The 27,771-nt window shown below is 33.0% G+C and overlaps 1 protein-coding gene across 1 annotated transcript; it reads left to right on the top strand.

Moving 5' to 3' along the window:
* Positions 1 to 173: 173 nt before the first annotated feature.
* LOC123662357 (kinesin-like protein KIF16B) lies at positions 174 to 24,369 on the top strand. Its single transcript, XM_045597206.1, has 10 exons — positions 174 to 220; positions 335 to 413; positions 580 to 693; positions 990 to 1,177; positions 10,177 to 10,322; positions 12,138 to 12,312; positions 19,818 to 19,918; positions 20,189 to 20,296; positions 21,062 to 21,240; positions 22,085 to 24,369. Exons 1-10 carry the CDS (start codon positions 174 to 176, stop codon positions 24,260 to 24,262), a joined length of 3,315 nt encoding a protein of 1,104 aa, XP_045453162.1. The 3' UTR covers positions 24,263 to 24,369.
* The last annotated feature ends 3,402 nt before the right edge of the window (positions 24,370 to 27,771 follow it).

Genomic DNA, 27,771 nt, shown 5'->3' with positions numbered 1-27,771 from the left:
AATATATTTTTAGAATTCTTCCCTTTTTTAAAAAAGGAGCTGTTCCTAAAATAGCTACACACATTCGATGCATACGCTAGTGACCGACCTCATGTGTAGTTTGTGCGTTCGTTATTCTGTATAGTGATTTTTTATATCTAAAATTGTGTTGAAAACGTATACCTATAATTAAAATGTCAAACGTAAAATTAGCAATTAGAGTTAGGCCTTTCACAGAAAAGTTAGTAATGGTATTTAAAGCATAGTATACTTAATACAAAATTTATGACTATTTATATTTTTTATGATCCAAGTACCTACTATTGGTGTAATATATATATTTTTATATTTTTAGAGAACTTAAGACTGACAAATATTGTGTACCAATTATTAATGTAATTGATAACAATACGATAACTATAACAAACATAAAGGTAAGTGATGGTGTTAGAAAATATCTTAAATTTTGTTAGTATTGTTTTTTAACTTTTGAACGTATTATTGAAGTTTCATTGATCGAGTATTTAAACAGTTTTTAAGATAAGTAATTATTTAATACTCTGTGTAAAAAAATGTTATTTAATTTCACTTATAACACAGGTACACCTATCTGGTGCTGGAGATAGTCGTGAGCGCGTGCGTAGGTACTATGCCGACTATGCGTTTGATAGTGCATGCGCAACTACACATCCCAATTATGCATCACAGGAGAAGGTATTCTACTAATATTATCAATGCAAATTGTGAGGATAGATGTGTGTTTGTTACTATTTTACGCAAAAGCTACTGAATTAATTGTAATAAAACTTGGCACGTAGATAGCTGTAGATCCAGAATAACACATAAGCTGTGCAGCTAGTAATGTCTAAAAGTTTTCTTTTTCATGTCCGCTGAGTTTATGTGATTAATTTAATGGTTTACCATTTATTATTTTTTACTTCATGATAAAAAAACAACAATTAAAGTTGATATTTTAATGAAACTGGTCCTTTATGGATGTTTTTTCCCAGGTGTTCGATACAGTAGGTCGTCAAGTTTTGTCAGTAATTTTAAGTGGCCAGTCAGCTTGCGTGTTGACGTATGGTCAAAGTTCGACAGGTAAAACACATACAATGGTGGGATCAGCGGTACAACCGGGATTGATTCCACGAATTTGTAAGGCTTTAGCACAGGAACCGCAGCTCAATATTACCGTAAGGTAGGTACTTGTCATATTATCAACCTAATGTGATAGTTTAAAGTAAGCTTTTTTCATTAAGTATATTTAAAGTTATCCTCTAAACTACGCAAATAAGCAATATAGCATAATTTAAACACATAATAAATATTATAAGATTTTATTGATTACAAAGTCATTCATTTCGGTATTTAATTTTGGATATGTTTTTTATGAATAACTCGCAAACGAATAAAAAAAAGGATCCAATTTACATCGGTAAGTAGGTAATATAACGTAGGTAATCGAAAAAATAGTCAGTTAAATTCGCTTTATTAGAGACGCCTCGCAGTTTCACCCGCGTTAATTTAAGGAGCCTATAGTCTTCCTCGGCAAATGGGCTATCCAATATAAGATACTGTTCCCTCCTGAGCGTTTAAACAAACAAATAAACTTTTCAGCTTTATAATAATATCAATACACACACACACACACACACACACACACACACACACGCACACACACACATATATATATATATATATATATATATATAGCGTAACATAAAATAAAGGTTTGATATCAGTATCATATAAGGTTGCTGGCTGGTTTATACGTCATTTAATTTAAAAAGAAATATTTTCAAATTAAGAAAACTACTCAACATCACATTTTATGCAATTGTTTTAATTTTATTCAAATACATCTTATTTGGAGCGAACTTCAAGTATTTCTTCCTTCTGAGTTTGATTTAAAATTTCATTGAAATACTGTTTTGTGTTAGTTTTTTTTTAATCGCGTATCTTTTTGGAGTTGAGGATTGAATTATGCCTAACTTAACCCCAACGAAGATTGCCAGAACACTCGAAATGCGAAGAAATTGTCAAACCTACAGAGTGATATCCAGAGATCTTCGTCGACCAGTTTCAACGACTCATCGCAATATCCAACTGTTCAGGGAGACCGGTACTTATGTGAGAAGAGCAGGACAAGGCAGAAAAAGACGCACTTCGAGTAGGGATGATCGTTTCATTCGGTTTCGTGTACGTAGGAACCCCCGTTTGACAGCCGTCCAAGCCCGACATGAGTTAGAAGCAGTGCGGGGTGTAACCGTAAGTGAGCGTACGGTACGAAGAAGATTCGAAGAAGCTGGTTTGGGTTCATTTCTTCTTTCAAGCTCTAAGGCTCGAGGTAAATCATCGTAGAAACAGGTTAACTTTTGCTTAGGAACATCGACTTTGGAACGCGGACCAATAGAGTAAGGTATTGTTTAGTGATGAGTGCAGAATTCTCTTAAATCAAATTGACGGCAGGCAAAGAATATACAGACGCAAAGGAGAGCGATAAATTCAGACAAATTTTGATACTAAAGTTGCATACGGTGGTGGATCAATAATGGTTTGGGCGGGCATTTGTTTGGGAGTTCGCACAGACTTGGTAGTGATTGACAGAGGGAGTCTGACTGCAGACCGCTATATCAGAGAAGTTTTAGAAGAAAATGTCCTACCGTTTGCCCCATATATCGGTGACGATTTTGTTTTTATGCACGATAATGCTCGGCCGCATACCGCTCGGGTAACTCAAGCTTATCTTAATGATATGAATATCACTGTTATGGAGTGGCCGGCGAGATCACCAGATATGAACCCAATAGAGCACGTTTGGGACTTGCTAAAAAGAAAAGTTAAGTCCAGAATTCCAGCTCCTGCCAACGTGGGTGAACTGCGAATCGCCGTAGTTGAGGAATGGTGAAGACTATCCCAGAAGACCATCGATAACATCATTCTCAGTATGCCTAGACGGGTAGAAACTTTAATAAGGGCACGTGGAGGAAATACGCGACATTAATCACCATTTTTCTAATTTAATTAATTGTTATTTTAATATTAATTTTCACTTTTCCCGGTTACATAAAAAGTTCAAAAATGTACCATTTTTCACAAATAGCCTTTACTCGCAAAATCTGTTCTTAATGTGATCTCATTTTAAGAAAAACAAATGAAACTTTAAATAACAAAAGAAGTAGATTTTAAAATAAAACCATATTTTTTTTAAATTATGGACTTTTTTGTGATCCGCTAAATATGCCGGTGTGTTTAATTGTAAAGCTCGCAAAAATTGTTGTAATTAATAGAAAATGTTTGGTTTTTTTCGCGCATAAATCCCGATTTTGCGGATATTCCGGGCATTCTATATTTGTTGCTTCACAATCTTCAGCGGTTCAGCCGTTCCGAAGATTAGCCTAGATGAACAGAAAGACAGACAGACCGAGAGACAAAAATTTTAAAATCGTTTGTTGCTATAGTATCGTGTAAATAACTAAATGCACTTGAAAATATAGTTATTTTGAAATCGCAGACAGACACTTAAATTTTACTTATATGTAGTATGTATATACATAGATAACTCAAAAACTATTCGTCAGATCTCGTTTAAATTAAAATGGGAATTAAAAGCTTTCGATTTAAAAAGAATCATCGATATCGATGTACCCAGTACATATGAGGGACACAAAAAAAATCAGTCAAATTGCGTACCTTCTGCTTTTTAAGTCCGTTGAAATTCATCTAAATTTCAGTATATTCTTTTTCTTTCACTATTATTTATAGCCAGAAAATCAGTTGTGTAAATTTCTAGTTCGTCGACTGCCATAGCTTGCGGTAGTGCCGCCGCAACCCTTTTAGCTTACATCTTCACTATGAGTCAAAATACGAACTGCTTGGGGGAAAGCTTATCTCATAATGGTTTTGTAAAATTATTTTTTAATTTTAAGAATTAATATGGCTTAGTAACAGTACTTACCTATAATCAATTTAACATATTTTAGTGACTTTTTTGACAGTAAATATATTGTAGTTATTACAGATAGATTAATGGGATAGCGGATATATCTTAAATATACAAAAGACAAACTAAACTTTTGTAATACTTACATAGTAGTGATGTTTCTCTTACCGATACATCTATGTACCAGGATAAAGCGGTTACACAAATTTAAATTTATTTGACTAAAAACTTATTATTATGGAAATAAAATATCCCTTTAACGACACTTGAGAATTATTTCGAAAATAAGTGTACTTTTACAGTGAACCTACAAACAGATTTACAAACTTTACTGCTTTTTATATTTGTGCCAGATTGAATGAGTTACAATTTTATATTTATTATTTCATACATTTTTTCACATAAATACTCACTCTCTACTACACTCCATACTGCTCTTTGCTGTTGTGTCGCTGTGTATTAGTCATCACCTCATCACATCAGCCTTTCGCAGTCCACTACTGGACTTGGCTTCCACAAGTTCACGCCGAAAATGGCGTGAACTCATGTGTTTTGCCCATAGTCACCACGCTGGGCAGGCGGGTTAGTGACCGCAGGGCTAGCTTTGTCGCACCGAAGACGCTGCAGCCTGTCTTCGGCCTGTGGATTTCAAAGCCAGCAGTTGGATGGTTATCCCACCATCGGTCGGCTTTTTAAGTTCCAAGGTAGTAGTGAAACCGTGTTTTCCCTTAGTCGCCTCTTACGACACACATGGGAAGTATAGTGTATTAGTAAATTCACAATAAAGTTATCACTTATGCCGTTCAGTCACACACCCAAATTTTTTTTTTATTTTGGTTACAAACTATGCCAAGGGTATGTTACCTTAGCGATTGGATTTAGAAAAAATTGATATTTTGATGACCACATTGCAGTCCTTGTGGGTCTCCCCACCGTTCCTCGGAGAGCACGTTAAGCCGTCGGTCCCGGTTGTTATCACGTACAACTGATAGCGATCGTTACTCATAGTAGGGAATATATCCGCAAACCCGCATTGGAGCAGCGTGGTGGATTAAGCTCTGATCCTTCTCCTACATGGGGAAAGAGGCCTATGCCCAGTAGTGGGATATTACAGACTGAAGCGAAGCGAAATATATGTTATAGAAATGTATATTTAATAATTTTTTTTGTCCTTAGATTGTAGTTAAACTTGTAGCATTAAAATTGATTACCAACAGTCGGTAGTTTTCGGAGACATTATAGTGGTACTAAATCGAAATGGGTTTATTAGTGTATCCGCATTAGAATTGAATGCCGTTCAATTTTCATATACGTATATGTAGGTAGCAATTTTGTCAGATAGCAAATTGTTTCACAATACGTAATGCATTTGGAGTAAAGGAACGAAGAGATGGTCGACTCTCACGCGATTTGAATTGTGTTTGTCTGATATTTTAACATATGTAAATTATATTACTAATTTAGCTGTAAATGTAATTATACCTCTAAATACTTGTTTCTTTATACTTACTCGAAACACTCAGTCTAATTTTTATGATGAGTACATTTTATAAGCAAGTAATTGTTTCTTTAGTTTATGTTCACACTTTTAAAATGTTTTGAATTGTACAAAAGTATTTGATTTGGTTCATAAAAATGGTTTTCGTTTCCTTCCAAACCATAGTAGGTACCGATTTTAATTTTAACTTAACGACATACCTGAAATGAAGCAACAAATCCTTATTGCAAAAAGGAATAAGTAGAGAAAATTATTTATTAAATCGAAACTGTCTAAAAAAACATGTCATCAAAAACTTTTATCATTATGAACAAACAAATCTTTTACCTTATTTAATGGACAAACGTTTTTGAATAAGAAGTTTTTGTTCCTTTATTTTCAGAGATTATTAGACAAACTCATTAAATACAATGCCTTTACATTTTTATAATGCCTTAGTTTATCTTTCATCGCCGCCCGTGATTTTCTTCGCGTAACGCACGGGGATTAAGTCAGAACTGTAATAAAGATAGATAAAAGAGACGTTACGTTCCTTTTTCAAGGTTGGAATAGCACGCGAATTTAACACCTTTGCTATTGCGATTTTATCAGAACTAATATCTAGCCATATGTGACGTGTTTATCGAACGTGGTACGGCTGTACGAGGTGGTTGCTAATATCTATATCATTATTACATACTTATCTATGCTAGGAGCCTGTTTCATTGATTATGATATATTCTTCTTTTTAATAGTCAAACTGCACTTTTCTGTCAGTTTTTTCTATTCACAAGCTATTGATGCAAAAGTTAATGTTTATCAGGTGAGGTGAAAGCGGTTCTATGCCTGATTTATCTCTCGCTGCTAAAAGCCTAACAGAACGAGAAGTTAAAACCGCGCGAGGAATTGTCAACTGAAGCAATTGAAGAGTGGAACTTAACCTTAGTTTGTAGAATGTTTTGTTCGTTGCTCGTGAGGTGATAAAAAGGATTTTTCGACGAAATATTTAACTGGAAAGCAAATTAATGTTATGATTATATTGTTATTATGTTAGTTACTACGAAAAATGCCAAGAAACTTAAAATCGAAATATATATTACATAATTGTGTTTGCTCGCAAACGAAAAAAAAACCGACTTCAATTACATCGACAAGTAATACAACGTAGATCGACGAAAAAATAGTCAAGCAACTACGCGTTATCAAAGATTACTCAAAAAGTAGTTATCAGATCTCGATAAAATTTATATGTGACCACATGATAAACATCAGCTTTCGATTAAATTAAAAATTATCAAAATCGGTACACCCAGTAAAAAGTTATTACGGATTTTCGAGAGTTTCCCTCGATTCCTCTGGGATTCCATCATCAGACCCTGGTTTCCTTATCATGGTACCAAACTAGGGATATCCTCTTTCCAACAAAAAAAGAATTATCAAAATCGATACATCCAGTAGAAAGTTATGCGGTATAATACAACGTAGGTCGACGAAAAAAGCGTCAAGTAAAAACACATTATTAGATATAACTCGAAAAGTAGTTGTTAGATCTCAAATAAATTTAAATGGGACCAATTGGCACACACCACCTTTCGATTAAAACAAAATTTGTCGAAATCGGTCCACCCGGTCAAAAGTTCTGATGTAACATACATAAAAAAAAAAAAAAAAAAAAAAAAAAAAAAAAAAAATACAATCGAATTGAGAACCTCCTCCTTTTTTGGAAGTCGGTTAAAAAGTGTTTGTAAAATTTTGATAACAGTTATGCGTAAAAGCGGTTATTTTAATATTACAGACATTTTATTTATTTTGTATAGATAAGAGGAGGATGTATAGGTAAGGGATTTACAAATTTTGACAAAACCAATGTTAAGTTAAAAATACTTTAATAAGGTATGTGCAATAAGTTGTAGCAGTAGTTGTTATAAGTAAGATAATTAAATTTCAGTTCATTATGTCAGTGAAATTAAGTAAAAGTGAAACAGAATCGTTGAATATGAATGGAATGTACACTAACACTTATACCAGTAGCTACTTCATCCAAATTCGCCCACGGTGACAGTAGTGCAAAAGAAAATGCCATAATTTCTCTGAATTACCCATTATTCATAAGAGGAGGTAAAGTACGTAAATTTGTATGCATATTATAGTTCAGTCGACTTAATACGTAGAAATAAAGAAAATATTAATTTCTTTCTCCTGTAATAAAATTCGTGATTTTGTACTAAAGACCTTCTTACCATTGTTGGTTACGTGGTATTGCAGTATCACCGACGATATGTGCATGAAGAATTCCCTATCACTTGTTTGGTTATTAAAAAAATATTAAATGGTATGCGTTTCGGAAGGCAGACAGTTATTCTTTTAAGTCAACAAGCTTTAAAATCAAAAATTGTGTTTCGTTCCGCCGATACTGGAATATCTGGGAACAGTCCCAGGCATTCCAATATCAGTCGTTAAATTTTTTTAAACGTTGCCTTTGGCAAGGGATGATTGTGGATTGATTTTTAACCGACTTCAAAAAAGGAGGACATTACTCAATTCGACCGTATATATGTTTTTTTTAACCGACTTCCAAAAAAGGAGGAGGTTCTCAATTCGACTGTATTTTTTTTTTTTTTTTTATGTATGTTACATCAGAACTTTTGACCGGGTGGACCGATTTCGACAAATTTTGTTTTAATCGAAAGGTGGTGTGTGCCAATTGGTCCCATTTAAATTTATTTGAGATCTAACAACTACTTTTCGAGTTATATCTAATAATACGTTTTTACTTGACGCTTTTTTCGTCGACCTACGTTGTATTATACCGCATAACTTTCTACTAGATGTACCGATTTTGATAATTCTTTTTTTGTTGGAAAGAGGATATCCCTAGTTTGGTACCATGATAAGGAAACCAGGATCTGATGATGGGATCCCAGAGAAATCGAGGGAAACTCTCGAAAATCAGCAATAACTTTTTACTGGGTATACCGATTTTGATAATTTCTGATTTAATCGAAAGCTGGTGTTTATCATGTGGTCACATACAAATTTTATCGAGATCTGATAACTACTTTTGAGTAATCTTTGATAACGCGTAGTTACTTGACTATTTTTTCGTCGATCTACGTTGTATTACTGGTCGATGTAATTGAAGTCGGTTTTTTAATGTATTTTCGGGGATAACTCCGTCGTTTATGAACCGATTTTGATAATTATTTTTTTGTTGGAAAGGAGATATCCCTAGTTTGGTACCATGATAAGGAAACCAGTATCTATATATTTAAAATAATAGTATCTGATGATGGGATCCAAGAGAAATCGAGGAAAACTCTTGAAAATCCGCATAACTTTTGACTGGGTGTACAGATTTTGATGATTTTTAGATCTGATTTCAACTTTTGGAGTAATCTTTGATAATGCGTATTTACTTGACTATTTTTTCGTCTACCTACGTTGTATTACTTGTCGATATAATTGAAGTCGGTTTTTCTTCGTTTGCCTGCAAACACAATTATTACATGTCTATTTGGTTCTTGTTCTGCGTGTGTTATGAAATTCGATTGTTATTCGATGAAACTCCTGATATTTCAGCGATGTTGCAGACGCCATGGGTGCGGGGATTTCATTGTCAATATCCCGGTTATAAAATATGTCAAATAGCAAAGATTTTTCTTCTAAAATGTTTGTTGTTTTTAACGATACAAGATTTTTTTTATTTTTATAATTTATTGTTTTTCGCCACTATAAAAACTGAAATCGTTTCTCGTTGAAACTTTCTGCAATAATCCTTTATTGAGTAAAGTTTAAATAAGAATCTTCAAAATCGTAATAGTTTTGACTTTAAAGACATAAAAAAGTTTTGTCAACGTTAATCGCATAACATAAAACATCGTAGTCAGGCGATACCTTACACGGCTTCACACCTGCCCGGATTATGGTCGCACCTACACGTGAGCTTAGTAGCCGTCCGCCCGCCCTAGTCAGTGTATAGCTCTGCTGAATTTAATATTTTTCTAGCTTCATTTATTTGACTTTTTTTTTACTAATTTATCATCTACTTTCATAGTGATTTATAAGTTTACGGATTATATAAACTGATATTAACTTAATATTTATATGAACAGTTGTTGCGATTTTTGACTTCGAGTTAAGTTACAGTTATATTATTTTTAAATATAGTGAGTATTATATGAATTAGTCCATTAATATTATGACAACTTATGTTAATATTAGGTCAACCTTCACTCACAAAGCAATTGAAATGAATATTTTCATTACACTTGAATTAATAGGCAGACGACAAAACTTGAAATATTCGTGCAATATCTATTATTTCGAAGGCTGTTAACCGTAGGTTTTATACTAGAATTTGTTCGGTTAATTTTTGAAGTAGATACTAGTCAAGACTACTGTTAAGTAACTATGTAGTTAGAAAATAATCGAATTCTAACCGTCTAGGAATTAAACGGTTGGATTTTTTTTACTCATCATTACAGCCTATACAGTCCACTGCTGGACATAGGCCTCCACAAGTTTACGTCAAAAATAACGTGAACTCATGTGTTTTGCCCATAGTCACCACGCTGGGCAGGCGGGTTGGTGACCGGTGTTTTTTTTTTACTGATTATTGATAATAGGAACTTAAGTTATTTATTACATTTAGTATTTCGTATACATATATATTCTTATAATCTATATTTACAAGGCTATTTTTTAAATCGTGTAAACCAAAGTGGATTCGTGTTCTTTGAGAATTTCTAATTTATATAAGGTAAAAATATTGTTTTAGTTTTCTAGAGATATACAACGAGCGGGTACACGATCTGTTAGCTGGTGAAGCTCCCGTGTCCCTGAACTCACTCCCGCGTCGAAAGGGAAATTCGCGTAAAGACCTACGAGTCAGAGAGCATCCTACTAAGGGCCCTTACGTACAAAGTAAGTAAAAACCTTAAAATATTTCTTATTGTTTAAATTGAAGTATCTTTTTTCTTAATATTTATATATAAGCTTTAATCGTTTATTACTGGATGCACTTAGAAGATTGAAAAAAGTGTGGTGTGTATTTACTAAATAAATAAAAGTAAAAATACAGCTTGATTCGCAATATACTTTTGAAAACAGGGTACTTTAATTTCGAAAAAAAATTTTTTTCAAAGTAATTTACTCACATTTAATTTATCAATTTACTTCTTTTATTATAATATGCAGTAGTCAATGTTTATTTTTAAATAATTATTAACATTTTTACACATGTTAAGGACACATAATTAATTGTCCGTTTTTCTTATTTTCCGTTTATATCTTAATAATTTTTAAAGGTTTTATGTTGTGTTAACTCAATTGTTGTATTTATTTAGGTTTGAGTGCATTATTACAATATAAATACTTGAACAATATTGTGTAAGGGCCTTGTGTAATCGTCGTACACCTATTAAGAATGATCATTCGTAAATAGTAAATATAATAATATGTATGCTGGTGCCATATATAGTAATTATTAGTTTATTTTGGACACAATAATTAATGTTAGTATAATTTTGGCGGCATATTTAAATTTTCAGCGAGTAACTAAATATGTTATGGTTAGTGGTTGTTTTGGTTAAAATATTTTATTATTATATGTACTATCGTATTAGGTAATAAACCTGTAATGATAGTATATTTATAGCAATAATTACATAAATAATTCAAATTATATGTTATTGTTATATCTGTTATTATTTTATGTAAACTCTTGTGTATACAATAAATAAAACAACGACATAAAATTTGTACACATACGATTCGTACGATATTTGTTATTACTTAAAATATATTAAAATTTTAAGACAATTTTTACAATTTAAAATACATGCAAAGTTTTACCAATTTAAGTAAATAATGAAGAGGCAAGTTTTTTCCAAAGCAAAGAAGAAAGGAGATCACGACCGACGTGAACAGGTTCTGTTACGAGTGAAGCGAGGAAAATCTGTCACCAAGTAGAAAGAAAAAAAGAGTTAAACGTAGTTGGTATGGTCGAATACTAATCCTGAGCGACAAATTCAAAATTTCAGACTGCTAGCGACCACTACCTACCTACAGACCTACCACTTTTCCTAGTTCCACACCAATCCACCTCCGTTTTACATGTCGAATGAATGTATTGACTACATATAAACATGGTTAAGCAAATGTTTCTGTATTTTGTAAGACGAATTCTATGTTTTTTTGTGATTCAGAAAATTCAATATTAGCTGCCAAAAAATATTTACCAACTCAATATTTCGATTGCACATGGCATAAACTCGGCAGTTTTCATGTGTTAGCGACTTTGTTTTGGTCGTAAGAAGTTTGTTTTCTAACCTTTGACGATAAAATATAATCAATATTTTCTAATTTAGTGTTTTATTATATATGTTCTAATAATTGCAATTTGACTCAGTTACTTAGTATTTACTTGTTATGTTCAATTGAAGTAAAAATTGTATAATTCGCATTGCGGTTTGCACCTGTAATTGAGGTGACACTTAACAATCAACATTCTATATTAATGCTACTTTTTTGTGATGTATTGGTGTTTATCTTGTTGGTGCAACTAAATAAATAAATAAATAAATAAATAAATAAATAAATAAATAAATAAAACTTTTGTCTTAAGTCGAAGGTTTTTTTTTTTTTAAATTGCTAGCTTGGGGGGTTCATGATGTACCGTATGCTTGTTTACCATCTTTGTGTTACAATAAATTACAAATAATAATATCATGTTGTCAGATCTTCGCCGAGTAACAGTTCACGATGTAGAAACGCTGTTGGCAGTCGTCAACGAGGGTACCCGAAGGCGTCGCACCGCCGCCACTAAGCGAAATAATTGCTCTTCGAGATCACATGCTTTACTGGAGTTGGTTACACCGCGTGCTACGTTACATCTAGCTGATCTTGCTGGCAGGTACGTCAGAAGCGGTTGATAGTTTACTTCCAAAATTACCTAATATTCGTGCATGGTCCCGTGAGGAGACTTTGACTCTTGAGCTTTATTTTTGCCATTTATGAAATGTTACTATTAGAATAAGTTCGTGTTAAAAAAGTTAAATTAAAAATAATGTCACTCGGTTTTTTTATTACAATTTATACATATATTTTTATATAATTAGTATTTTATGTTTGTTCATTTTTGAATTTGTTTATTAAGCCGATTATATCCTTACGAAAGAGTTAGGGTACCCACATTTCTAATGTACTCGGCACGGATTCCTAAGTAATGAAATTTCACAATCTACGACTAGGTTAACAAACAAGCGTCCATATGATGGTAAGTGCTTACCGTAGCCTAAAGACTAGAGATGTTTGTGGGCTCATGTACAACATTTTGTTGAAGATCATTACATGATCAAATACATACTTTACAATTATATAAAGGGCATACAGACAAACACACTAATGGACAGACAAGCGGCCCACTCTCGTTTCGCTTTGGGTTACTCAAGTTTTATTAATAATAATTTTATGATTTTGATAATATTCCTTTCTCCCTATTATGTAATTGATGTATTGATTGATGTTACAATATATCGATTATCATATTCTAGGCAATATACTCGTAAATTCATTAGAAGTTCATTGGTTTTATTTACCAATAGTTATGTACAAAATAATTACAGACAATATTTTTATTTACAGTTCAAAATCGAAAGTATTTGGACACTGATTTTGTTTACACAAACTTTTGTTTTAGTTTTATTTTTTAAAAGTTTTTTGCAATTTAATTCACCACAGTAAAATAATTCCACATTTGTCCTTTTCGTGGCATTTTAATTATACTAAAATATTATGACTAAACTCACTAAACAATTAAATTTATACATAATTATATAAAAAACTTAATTATATATTTACAGTTTCTCAAAACTCAACACCGCAATCGTAAAAAAACACACACACACATCAGCCTATCGTAGTCCACTACTGGACATAGGCCTCCACAAGTTTGCGCTAAAAATGGCGTGAACTCATGTGTTTGGGTTGGTGACCGCTGGGTTGGCTCTGTCGCACCGAAGACGCTGCTGCCCGTCTTCGGCCTGTGTATTTCAAAGCCAGTAAGTAGTTGGATGGTTATCCCGACATCGGTCGGCTTTTTAAGTTCCAAGGTGGTAGTGGAACTGTGTTATCCCTTAGTCGCCTCTTACGACACCTACAGGTAGAAAGGGGGTGGCTATATTCTTTACTGCCTTAACCACACACAAAAAAAAAAATAACAAACTCACGAAAATAACGAACAGCATAAGAGAACAAACGCGTTATCCATACTGACTATTTAACCGTTTAACGAAACAAAATAAATAAGTCTAATGTGTAGTATAATAATGATAATAAAAATACGAACAAAAATATTCTTAAATATTAGTTTTTAAAAATATATAAAATGAGAATAGTTCCTAGTCAGTTACAATAGACAGTTTGACATGGGACTAATATAATATTCTATAATATCCGGCAAGGTGAAATGTTCTGGACATTGAAAGGAAAATAGTTCTCAGTCAGTTACAATAGAATACAATTTCATATAGGAATAGTATATTATACGGCGAGGTGAGATGTTCTGGACATTGAAAGGAATTTTGTTCTTATTTTGTTACCATAGAGTACGATTTGGCTCTGTGTACATTTGAGTTCTAAAGTAATCAAATAAAAATATTCTTTCAACATAAATAACGCTTGCCAGGCACAGATATAGTAAAAAAAAGTAGATAATGCGCGGCCTTTGTTGTTAGTGAAGCCACAAAACTCGGCTCCTTCAAGTAAATACACGCGCTCACGCACACATATGCATCAAACTACGCTCATTTTCGTTAGTATGTCACGAGGCTTCATACAGTAACTTTGCTTATAAAATGCCGTCTTGTGTGATTAAATGGTGCAAAAACAATACCAAAGTAAACAAAAAATCTGAAGGAATATCGTTTCACACGTAAGTACATATAAAACTTTAAATTTATTGTTATTCCAAAATAATATTGAGGTTATTCGGAACTTATAATTTCAATGTCACGAAATGACGTACTACGGGAGTGTTGCCAGTAGTTCTTTTTTTCAATACCCCAAAATGTGGGTAAGTAAATTGTACGCAATCAGAAAAATAATTAAGTAAAAAGTAGACATAGTTATTGTTTTTTTTTCTCGTGTTATTTTATGTTACATAAATTGAAAATAAAAAAATCAAAATATATTTATCAATTATCAACTCGTTTGTTTTATGTTTTAACTTTTTACAATTTTTGAGTAAACTAGGTACCCATATTTTACTATCAAATTTCATGGTTTTAGGTTTCCAACGAATATTTTAATAAGAGGTGAATGGGTAGCGGCTGTAAGACTGAGAAAATGACCACGATTATGCTGGCCATGCGCATAAAGTCAATTTAATACGATTAGTGATTGAAAAATATTTGAACATAAGACTACATCATATTAGTAAAATGCAAACAATGACGATGACTCTGAGTTCTAAGCGACAAAAATTTAAAAAACTTATACAACATAAAGGATTCTCGGTTTAAGAAAAATAGTTAAAAATATAAATAGTTTAAAAAACCGACTGCAAACTGAAAAGAGATAAATAGAGGGGATAGGAAGTGTCCATTCATACGATTATCTTACGAATATATTTTTTTATTATTCTACCGATTTTTTTGTTTTATTTTTAGTAAATTTATTTAAAACTATAAACAGGTTTTTATTTTCACATACCCATTTTACCTATATTAAATTAATTGTTTAATAAAAATTTTAGGGACTTTTTTTAAAAGGTGTCAACACTTCACTCACTCACACATCTTTAAAAAAGTGGCTTCAGTTTTCTGTTCTAGGTGCGTTATCTACCTTTTTTTACTTGATCTATGTTGCCAGGTAAATTAAATAATAGGTTATATGATTACTTATAAATAATAGGTTATTTTATCCGCTATCTAATATAACGAACAACTCTGCTAAAGACACTGCAAAACCAGAAGCATTGCAAGCGTGTTGCCAACCCTACTCCCAATCTCCCTCAGGAGCACAGGTCACCTTACTCACCACGGGAACACGACACTACCTTAAAGCAGTATTATTTGACTATGATTTTCTGTAAGGTTGAGGTTTTTCCCCAGACGGGCCCTACATCATTAAAAACCTAAGCATATCCAATTATATTTTTAACCGACTTCCAAAAAAGGTGTGTGTTAATTGGTCCCATTTAAATTTATTTGAGATCTAACAACTACTTTTCGAGTTATATCTAATAATGCGTTTTTATTTGACGCTTTTTTCGTCGACCTACGTTGTATTATACCGCATAACTTTCTACTGGTTGTACCGATTTTGATAATTCTTTTTTTGTTGGAAAGGAGATATCCTCAGTTTAGTACTATGATAAGGAAACTAGGATCTGATGATGGGATCCCAGAGAAATCGAGGGAAATTCTCGAAAATCCGCAATAACTTTTAACTGGGTGTACCGATTTTGATAATTCTTTTTTGTTGGAAAGAAGATATTCCTAGTTTAGTGCCATGATAAGGAAACCAGGATCTGATGATGGGATCCCAGAGAAATCGAGGGAAACTTTTGAAGATCCGCAATAACTTTTTACCAGGTGTACCGATTTTAATAATTTTTAATTTAATCGAAAGCTGATGTTTGTCATGTGATCACATATAAATTTTATTGAGATCTGATAACTACTTTTTGAGTTATCTTTAATAACGCGTAGTTACTTGACTATTTTTTCGTTGATCTACGTTGTATTACTCGTCGATGTAATTGAAGTCGTTTTTTTTTCGTTTGTGAGCAAACATAATTATATTATTATAATATAATTTTTAGTTTTTTTAATGCTATTTTTTGTTCTTGTATGAAAATCTTAGTATTCAAATACAAATTGATACGAAGCCCAATGCTGCGGGTGCAATACTCGTTATGTCTAAGCCGATGTTCACATACTTATTTTGTCTATTTAGAAATAATGCATTCCGAATGCCACAGACATATTTAACATCACGATATTCTTTTATTACGAAAACTACTATGTTATAGAGCCATTAGCATGCGATTTGTATGCATGTCTGCGTATGTAGTTGGACAAAGTTGTATATTACTGTTTTACTTATATTGTACAGAAAATGTTAGAATATTTTCCAAATCTATGTAAATGAAAAAAACTTCTTATGTTTAGGCAATTTCAAGAAGAATCAGGACTTTTGCACTTTTTTTTAAATATTTTTTTTGTACAACTGGGTCGGTAAATAAGCGTACGGTTTACCTGATGGAAAGGGGTTACCGTAGATTATAGACGCCTGCAACACTAGAAGCATTGCGAGCGTGTTGCTAACCCCACCTCCAGCCCCCCCCAGGAGCTCTGGTCTCACCTTACTCACCACAGTAAAAAAAACGCTGCTTGAAAGCAATATTATTCAGTTGGACTACTTCAGATTTTCAGAAGCCACTTAATTTTAGCTTTCAGCTTTCAGATGCCAGTTAAATTAAAAAACATTACTAAAAACTATATTATGTATGTACTAGTTGGCTCAAGAGCTAGGCCAACTTATATTTTTTACTGGGTGTACCGATTTTGATAATTCTTTTTTTGTTGGAAAGAAGATATCCCTAGTTTGGTACCATGATAAGGAAACCAGGATCTGATGATGGGATCTCAGAGAAATCGAGGTAAACTCTCGAAAATCCGCATAACTTTTTACTGGGTGTACCGATTTTGACGATTTTTAATTTAATCGAAAGCCGATGTTTATCATGTGGTCACATTTAAATTTCATCGAGATCTGATCACAAGTTTTGGAGTAATCTTTGATAATGCGTATTTACTTGACTATTTTTTCGTCTAACTACGTTGTATTACTTGTCGATATAACTGAGGTCGGTTTTTCTTCGTTTACCTGCAAACACAATTATTATTTAAATATACTTTGATGGTCAATGCTTATAGGTTTTAATTTAATTATTTGAGTTATGGTTGGTGTCGTTAAATAGTTGTAGGCAATGAAATACCGACGCTACGTTTATTTGCCGTGGAAAATACAATTGTCCTTTATCTTATTATAGATTATATTAAGTTTCCCAAATTAACTGTATAACTGAGTGGTGGATCCTATGACTAGTATTGTTTAAATTTAATAACAGAACCAAAGGTACCTACATACAACGAAGGTCTTGGTTCTAAACACATAATTAAGTAATTAACACATCAATAACCATGAAACATAATCTGTGTCTTAAAATAAATAATAAGCAATGTACCCTTGACCCTTCGTTGATTTCATGTACATATTTATTTATAATATAATACTTATATATTTTACCAAACAATTGTAACGATGTCTAGTAGAATACTGACCTTTATTGGTATTATCCCATTATTATCGACCTCTGTTTAAAAACATCTTTTATGTATATTTATTTTTCTATCACAACCAAGACTATGTCAATTAAGCTAAGTCTGATTGATTACAACAATGAAGTTTAAATCGAGCGATCAACTATGTCAAGCGTACAAGAATAACACTGGTGTTACTTGTTATATGCCTACATATGTCTATTTTCGAATATTTTGATGATGTGGTTTTACGATCTATTCAAAGTTAATCGTAAATTTGTAGAACATACATGTTAGGCTGGCCGCATACGTACGGTTTCCTCATTAGGTTTCCTGATCCGGAATTCAGATTAGGTTTTCCGTGATCCTAGCGCAGACGTTTGGTTTTTTTTTATTCGGAATTTTTGCCGCCAGTGGGTATAATAACGCTTTCGTGAAAGCACATATCATGGACATGGACGACGAAGATTAATTGGGATAGCACTTTTATTGGCGCTAAACAAGAAAAATAGGAAACGTCGTTATTGGGTCCACCCATTAAATACTCAAAGAATAAAAGAGAGTCAATTTTATCTGAAAAGAGCAAAATTAAGAGCACTTGCTCCCACGCCAAATCTTTTATATCTCTATTGTGGTAGTCTTCATGATGAATATCCCATAAGCACGGGTATTTTTCTACTGCCATGATCAAATTTTCGGACTCGCACATAATGAAAACAAACGTAAAACGAAAAAAAAAACTAAAAATATAACACACGTACGTCCGTACTCAACACGAACGCGAGCCGATTCTGAATTTAAATTTCCGTCCGTTTGCTGTCATTCGAAGCAATGTAAGCAAACGCTGCGTTCGGGATGACGTCATTCGGTTTTTTTTCCATTCGGACACCCGAACGCGCGACCATAGATTCGAACCGTACGTTAGGTTTTTTTTCCGTCCGAAAAATTTAAGAACGTTTGCGCCGAGTAGAATATTTTGTATGTAAGGTATGCATTCGTGTCTCCAAATCGGAATTCCGGATCAGGAAACCTAATGAGGAAACCGTACGTATGTGGCCAGCCTTAGTGTGTGTGTGTGTGAGTGGAATATACCTGTGGATTTAGGTGGATTTATATTTGACTGATGTGTCGTGTCGTGTCGTGTCATGACGTGATGGCTAGCGTTTACATTATTATGTCGTGTTCTGACGCATCAGAACAATATTTTGAATCAATACAGCCGCTTTCTTTATCCGCTTATTTCTTTCTTTTTATAAAAGAGTTGCGAGTATTAATAAGTAATATCTTCTTCAAAATCTGAATCAGAATCCAATGACTCATGAAATAACATTTCAAATGTTTGACCTTTTCTAGAGCTGCGGCTGTATTGATTCAAAATATCGTTCCGCTGCGTTAGAACACGTCATAATAATGTAAACGCTAGCCATCATGTCATGACACGACACGACACGACACGACATGACACGACAGTCAAATATAAATCCACCTTGACACGAATCGGGATCGGTACTGATGCGACACATCAGAAAGCATCACGACATGATACAACACAGCAATGGGTTATCATAACTATATACATAGACATTTTAAAACGAGCGGACTGAGTGATCGAAAAGATGTACCAACGGTTGACTCATGTCTGAAACAAACATTCCTGTAACTATTTTCAAATAGATTATAAACTAAACATGTTTTTTGTGTATACCAAAACTCAGACTTTTTAGTTCTTGCTTTATTAAATGTTTTATGGGTATTTTGTTGATGATTATTTTTTAAATCTAGGTTTGATAAAAATCATTTGTATAAATAGGTATTGAAAACCGTCAGTAACAGAAGCGTGTTGCATTAAGCTCAATTAAGTTCTAATATTTCTTCTATATGGAAAAAATGGACTATGTCCAGCATATTTACGACTATATATATTATATTTTCAGTGTTTAAATCTGTACTTAAAAAGGAATTACACTCTTTTTATAGGGTATCCACTCAGGATCACTTTAACACGTTTTAAATAACTTTATAGTTTATTTTTAACTGACAGCGATACGATTGTGCAACGAAAGATTTTTTATTTGTTTATTCATTGCAGCGAAAAAGCTAGCTGGGAAGGCTGTGCAGGCGGCCGTCAGAAGGAAGGCGCCAATATCAATAAATCTTTAGTCGCACTCAGTAATGTTATCTCAGCACTTGGTAAATATTATTTCTAATCTATTATAGAAAATAAACGATATCATTCTAAAACTGTCCTCTATAAGTGTAATTATAAATTTAAATGGAAATTAAATTCAGTTATACTTCTTTCGTTATAAAAAACTACCTACATAACTAAGTGCAGATTATCGGATATATTTTTTCTCTAGTAGGATAGGCTATAATATAATATCTAGTAGGACAAATAGATGATTAAAAGTTCAGTATTAATCTTTTGTATAATATTCATTTTCAAAAAAAATGTACTAGTGAGTGGGGGAACTGGACGGAGCAGATTCATTCCTTATCGTGATTCAGCGCTCACCTGGTTGCTGAAGGACTGTTTCACGGGAGGTGGTAGCACTTTTATTATAGCAAGTAAGTTTATTTAATCTAAACAATTTTTTTTTGAATAAATCGTTTCATTTACAGTAATCGAAATATCCTGCTAAAAAAAAAAAATAAAAAACATTGAATGCGTCAATTAGGTAAGCATTATTTAGAAAAAGCTAAAAAAATCTTGGTATACATATATAACCTTTATTTATTGATATTAAAATAAAATAAAAATAAATATTTATATAATAAAAATAAACCATTTTATTTTTTTATAACCTTTATTGGTATTAATTTTGATGTAAATTAATGTCTCTCAACTGCCGTCAGTAGGGGACATCCATTAATTACGTGAGCTCGGAATGAGGGAAAAGGGGGTTGGGAGGGGTCCAATGAAATCTCACCAAATTTTATTTAAACCGAGGGGGAGGGTATAATTGAAAATATCACATCAACTTCAAACAATATAAAATATTACAGATATTAAAAAAAATATTTTCAGTGTTCATTTTGCCCGCTAAAATGAATCTCCTGGCCATTAAAATCATTTAGTTTTTGCTTTGAATTTAATTTAATTTAAATAAATTAACTATAGTATACTTGAACAGTTTATTAGTTCCTGTCGATCCTATCTCACGTAAGGGAAGGGGTTTCAGGCAAATCTCACTAAATTTCACCTAAGGAGGAGGAGGGGTCTAAACGGATCGAAAAATAGCTCACGTAATTAACGGATGCCCTAGTATATAGAATGACGGTATGTTTTTAATGGGAAATGAATACTCTTAAAAACTTAATTTTTGTACGCAGCCGTGTCCCCAAGTGTCTCGTGTTACGGCGAGTCTGCATCTACGCTTCGCTGGGCGGCTAGTGCTCGCCACTTACCCAGCTCGCAAATACCCGCTGTAACCAGCGTTATATCCAAATCGGCTTTGCAAGCGCAGTACAACCATTTGTTAGCGGAATTAGCTAGCCACTTCATTCAGTATGTAAGTATCATCAAATTAAGTATACGAGACAGAAATAACTCTTCAGCTTGTAATATCCCACTGCTGGTCATAGGCCACTTTCACCATGTAAGAGAAAGATCAGAGCTTAATTTACCAAGATGCTCCAATGCAGCTTGGCGGATATATTTCTTACTATGAGTAAGGATCGTTATCAGATGTACAGATAAAAACCAAGACCGCCACCGGCACCGCCGACACGGCACACGCACCACTACACTAGAGCGGGCGTCAATTGTATACAAATGATTTTATAATTATGTATTAATTATATGTTGTGTTAATTAAAATTTAAAAATGATTTAGTGGAGTTATTTAATATCATACTTCTAAATTTCGAGTTATTTTCTAACTATATGATATTATTTTATCTAAAATTTAGGAACTATATACAAAATACATTATTTTCATATTAAAGCTGCATTATATTATATTACATGCAGTTTTGTAATTTAAATCATTATTATGTCTCTAGTAAAAAATTGATTCAGATAATAATTGATACAGAAACAATTTGAATGTGATTTCTACAACTATTTAGTTAAGTAAATATTTGTCGGTTTTGAAGAAGAAGAAGAAGAAGAAATATACTTTATTGTGCATACTACAAGCTAACATAACATACATCTTTAAAAATAAAATTTACAAAACAATATTATGCACAAAGGCGGTCTTATCGCTAGGTAAGCGATTTCTTTCAGACAACCTTGGGGTAGACGAGATTTTAAAATAAAAAGAGTAGGGTGAAATAGTATTTTACGGGTGCTTTATTTTAAATGTTATTTATAATTGTTTTAAGATACACGATAATGAATTTCTATTCCAGAAACCAGAAACGAGACAACTGTTGTACGACGATAAGCATTGGACCTTACACATTAATGGAGTAAAAGATAGCAATATTGCAAATACAAACGCAAACATAGGTAACATAATGAACTTACGACACATGAAGGGTGAAGGTCGGAACTCAGAATCAACACCATCGTCAATAGCTAGTGGAAGTTCTGACATTATTAACAATATGGATAAGAATGGAGAAATAAGTAATGAAATTAATAAAGAAATAGACAAATTATTTGGTCCAGCTCTGGAGAGAACAAAAAGTGGTAGCGATATTGAAGTCGTGGCGCCACTAAGGCATAAAAAACGTCATTTCCGATCGCAAGAAGCACTTTCTAGTAGTGAAAAATTACCACAAAGTAACCAAACTTACCGGTTATCAGATGCTGATCTTAGCGAAGTACACGAAATCAAATCTAAAAGTAATGTAAGTGATATTAGAACACAACAAGTCCCTATATTATATGATAACCAACGTGCAGAAATAATAGCATCTGTTACGGAAAGATTATATTCTAAGCTTAAAAAGAATGAAATGACTACGTCAAAGAGTGAATCATCCGTTGATAAAAAACCATCCAGCGAATCTAAAATTATGCAACCTTTAAATGAATTAAAAATTTGTTCGAATGCACGGCAACGCTTGATGGAAATAAGCAAAAAAGCATTAAGAAATAAAAGAAAAATAGGAATACCAGCGCACACACAAACAAGAAAGACTGTGATTCGAGTTAAAGATCAAGGCATTGACGTTCAAACCGATCTCCAGCCGTACATAAACTACCAAAAACGTAATTATACGTTCCAGCAGGATGTGAGCACTGAAACTACACCGATGACTCCTCGTTCAAAAGAAATAGCAGTTGGTCCAAGATACAGTAATTTATCCTACAAAGATAATTCAACAATAACTGAAAGTAAAAAAGTGATTTTTAAAAATGTATCTACAATGACTGAAACTGTATCAACTAACAATCATGGATGTCAGACGAAGGTTCAGCCGCCCCCTAGGAGGATAAAACGTACATCAACTTATTCTAAATACATTAAAAAAATTGACCGTTCAATAGCCAGTACTGACGACAGCAGTATCTCTCCTATAATTAATATAAATATATCTCCAGTGTATATTGATTCTGAATCTCAAAGTTCAGATGAAAATTTAGGTAATTTAATAGAAAATGGAAAAGATAAACAAAGTGTTAATACTACGCCGGATTTATTAACCAACCACAACAATGTCACAACTAAAGTAGAAAATAAAAAAAACAGTGACGGCTACTCAGATAAAGATTGTATAGCGACCACCACAACCACGACACCAGTTGAATTGAAAGAAACATTCGTAGAAGACTTTTCTGATAAGGATGATGTATTTTTACCGCGTGTAACAATTGATCATGATAGGAAACCGGATTGTAAGGATTATGAGGATCTACTATTAGGACGAAATGAAAACGTATATCCTTATAGTGTTAAAATATCTCCTTATAAAGAGAGAAATGAAGCAAAAACCGTTATACGCTTTAAAGACATTGACGTCACACCTGCAGAATGCTGTAGCAATGAATGGCAAAGAAAGGTCGATATTGCATCGAATAAATTAAGTCATAATGAATGTCATAAAGATGACATGGATAGTGATAACTCAATATCATCAGTTCTAAGCAACAGTGATTCGGATTACCGTTTGTGGGATAAATTAAGTTCGAATACCTATGAAAATTGTATCGGTCATGTAAAAGACAATCTCCTCAAAAAAAATACTAAATATAACATACCCGATACAAGCAATCATAAATATTTTCGTAACTTTGAAGGATTAAGCAATAAAAAAGATTTATTTTGTTTGGACCTCAATGGTGATGATGGATATTGCTGCAATAGAGGACAAAATGAAAGAACTATTAACGGAATAAAACGGAGACAAAATAGCTTAAAAGATCATAGTAATTTCGACACCATAGAAAGGAAAATAAGAAGTGTCTGTAATAGTTTGGAAGATTCTGTTAATAAATATGATAGCTATTTATTAGAATTTCGAGACAAAACTAAAAAATACTCTAAAGGTGAAACCAATTCAAGAACTCCTACGGAATATCTACAACATTTAATTAGGTTAAGGAGAGAAGCAGTACAATCAGATTGTCACAATAAATAGTCACTATTACTTTGGTAGTCTTCGCTAAGTTTTTCTATGTATAATAATGTAATAAACTAAAATAATTTCATTCATAAAGTACATATATTAAAAAAGAGAAACAGTAATAATGTTGTTTTTTAAATATGATAAGAAAATAAGGTAACATAGTTGCATATGTAGTGAAAATGTTACGTTGCTAATATACTCGTATATATACTGTTTTACTTGTTAGCGGGGAAAAATTAAAGGATTAAATTTAAATAGATATTAAAAGTTTTGACTATTACAAGATGACGGTAGAAAAACTTATTTTAAAAGGATATATAGAATACTAGCTGACCCGGCGAACTTCGTATCGCCTAACACAAACTTTATCGTATGGTATTAAAGTTCAAATTGACTTTTAAGTATTATCACAAATCTTTTGTATGGGAGTATAGAAAAGTGTTGTTTTTAGACTTTTTCAGGAGATTTATATTTTTTTTTTTAGAATTTTTCTCTCCGTAAGAACCATCCTCGTACTTCAAGGAATATTTTAAAAAAAAGAATTAGCGAAATCGGTCCAACCGTTCTCGAGTTTTGCGCTTAGCAACACATTCAGCGATTCATTTTTATATTATAGATAAAGTATAAAATAACACTATATTTAAGTATTGCCAATTTTTAGACCAGTCGGTAGATTTTAAAATTAACTCCCAGTTTTGCTACAATAAAGCAAGTCTTATAGTCTAAGATCTTATTCCATCTATACATTTTTATCAGAAACAATATATAATTACCGTATTTGATCTATTTCTATCATTTATTTAGATTTATACAGTCTTATAAATAAGAATTTAGTTACAATATTTTAAGATTAAATTGTTATGCTGTGTGGTTACGGCATTAAAGAATAAAACCCCCTCTCTTCCCGTGGGTGTCGTAAGAGGCGACTAAGGGATAACACAGTTCCACTACTACCTTGGGACTTAAAAAAGCCGCCCGATGGCGCAGAAAACGCAGAGTTTCCTAAGCTCTGCGCCACCCTCTCGACCTCACTGGCTAGGCCCACAGGAACGACGAGTCGATACGTGTGGAGCCAGTTCGGTTGCAGGAGTCTTTCGCATTTTAGAGCTATGCCACGAATTCTTGACGGAGACTCCATTGCGGGTTTCAAATGAAGTTTTCCTTCTCCAGGACCCTTTTACAATTCCCACGGGAAAAGGGGGTGGTGCTATTCTACTCGGCCGCCACCACATGGCATTATTAAACATGGTATAAGTGAAAGCAATTAGTATAAATATATATTTTAATATACCTGTTTATTATGTATAACCAACCCACAAATGTGCCAGGAAAATAATAGACAACCCAACGATTGCATTTTCTACTGGCTTTATACGACTGTAGGTATATTAAATTTATTCTTTAATCTCATACAAAGTAAATTTTTCAATTCTAAATTAAATATAGCCAGGCCAGGAATTTTTCAGCCAACAACCCTCTTGTGATTTTTTTCTTATATACTAAAATAAACATAAAATTATTTTTATCCATTAAGCAGAGTCACTTCAGCTAGAGACACTTCATCCATCTGGGTGAAGTGTCTCTAGTTCGGATCGCCTATTATAAGCCTATTATGTCGTCAAAATATTAATCATCGATGGGTAGCAAAACAATTGTTTTTGTATTACAGTTTTTATTTATTTATATGATTTTATAAGTAATATAAAATTAAGATATTATTGTTTATCATAACTAAGTAATATTTTCTTTTATATTAAAACCATAAAATTTATAATAAAATATATTATAAAAACTTAGTGTTTTGTTTTGATTTCATAATTCTTTTTACAGTTGTGTATGATGATAGCCGCCCTTACTACGAATATAATTTTTTTGAATTCAAAAAAAGGAGGAGTTTCTCAACTCTACTATATTTTTATGTGTGTTACATTAAGGGCACGGTTTAGATTTTTTTTTGTTAATTGAAAAAGTCGCTATTTTGCCGCCTTCCGTGTGCCACTCGGGGCTATGACACCCCAGCCTTCCCCTCGTTACGCTGCCGTATGAGTCAAGTATCCCGAATAGAAAACTACTGGGGGATTGCTCAGTGTATACATCTGGCCCTCGATGGGTAATAAGAGGGATTTCATCCGTAGAAAATCCCTACGAGAACCCACCCAGACTAGAAAATAATTCACTTCAGCCTTAAAATATCCAACTGCTAGGGATAGGTCTCTTTCCCCATGTAGGAGAAGGATCAGAGCTTTAACTGAGGTAGGGCACAGCAAGAATTTCCTGCTCAAAATCTGGAGCAGTCCGACTGGGGTAGTACCTCAACCTTACAGAAGATCACAGCTAAATAATACTGTTTTCAAGCAGCATTGTGTTCCTGTTGGTGAGTAACGTGGCCAGAGCTCCTGGGTGATTGGGTATTGGGTCGGCAACGCGCTTGCGATGCTTCTGGCGTTGCAGGCGTCTATAAGCTACGGTAATCTCCCTTACCTACCTGGTACCTTTTTGTTGTTATTATAATTATTATTTCTCGCTTGTTTCTTTTTCTTTTATGTTATTTGTATTGTTTTTGGTTGTACAATAAAGTATATTTGTATTGTATTGTAATCTCTTACCAGGTCTCTTATCAGGTGAGGCGTACGCTTGTTTGCCGACCTAGTGATATAAAAAAAAATAATCCACCACGCTCCTCCAATGCGTGCAAAGACTACAGCAAACATCAGTTAAATCGGTGCATCAAAATCGGTGCACCCAGTCAAAAGTTTTCAAGTAACATACATAAAAAAATACAATCTAATTTAGAACCTCCTCCTGTTTTGAAAGACGGTTAAAAAACCCTAATTTCAATTTTTATTACTGACAGAAATATTAATAAATTCTGAATAATTACTAACAGGCAGAAATAACCAAGAAATGTATTATATTCGATTTGTTACTTGTTTAACTGAGGTAGGGCACAGCAGGAAATTTTCTGCTCAAAATATAGATCAGTTCGACTGGGGTAGTACCTCGACTTTACAGAAGACCACAGCTAAATAATACTGTTCAAGTAGTTTTGTGTTCCTGTTGGTGAGCTAGGTGACCAGAGCTAGGACCAGGACCTGGGTCACTGATAAAATTTTTGTTTATTCAGTCGCTTTCGTAGTGAACGTATGCGAAAGCAAAATATATAAATAATGTAATTTGTAATCGATTCAAGGTTGTGCTTTTCATAATATTATGATAACACTGTCCACACGTATATTGTGCACACTTTAAATCGTTGTTCGTCAAGTAAATGTGTTACAACAATTTAATTACAATTAAAATCGTCGCTTAATTACGTAGGCTTTTACACAATTATAATATAAATTTATAAATTTGATTGCACATAACAGAGTAACTACTCGGTCAGATTTGTTGAAGTAGTTCATAAATTATAATTAGTGGTGAATTAGATCAGTTCATGAAAGTTTAAAGCTAAAGATCAAGGCTTTTAAAAAAATGTACCAAGTCATACTCAAACCACATAGAGAATAGCGATAAGGTCG

This window comes from Melitaea cinxia, chromosome 18 (genome assembly GCF_905220565.1).
Source record: "Melitaea cinxia chromosome 18, ilMelCinx1.1, whole genome shotgun sequence".
NCBI classification, from domain to species: Eukaryota; Metazoa; Arthropoda; class Insecta; order Lepidoptera; family Nymphalidae; genus Melitaea; species Melitaea cinxia.
Note: the sequence above shows the minus strand (reverse complement) of the source record. Positions and strands in the feature narration are given on the sequence as shown.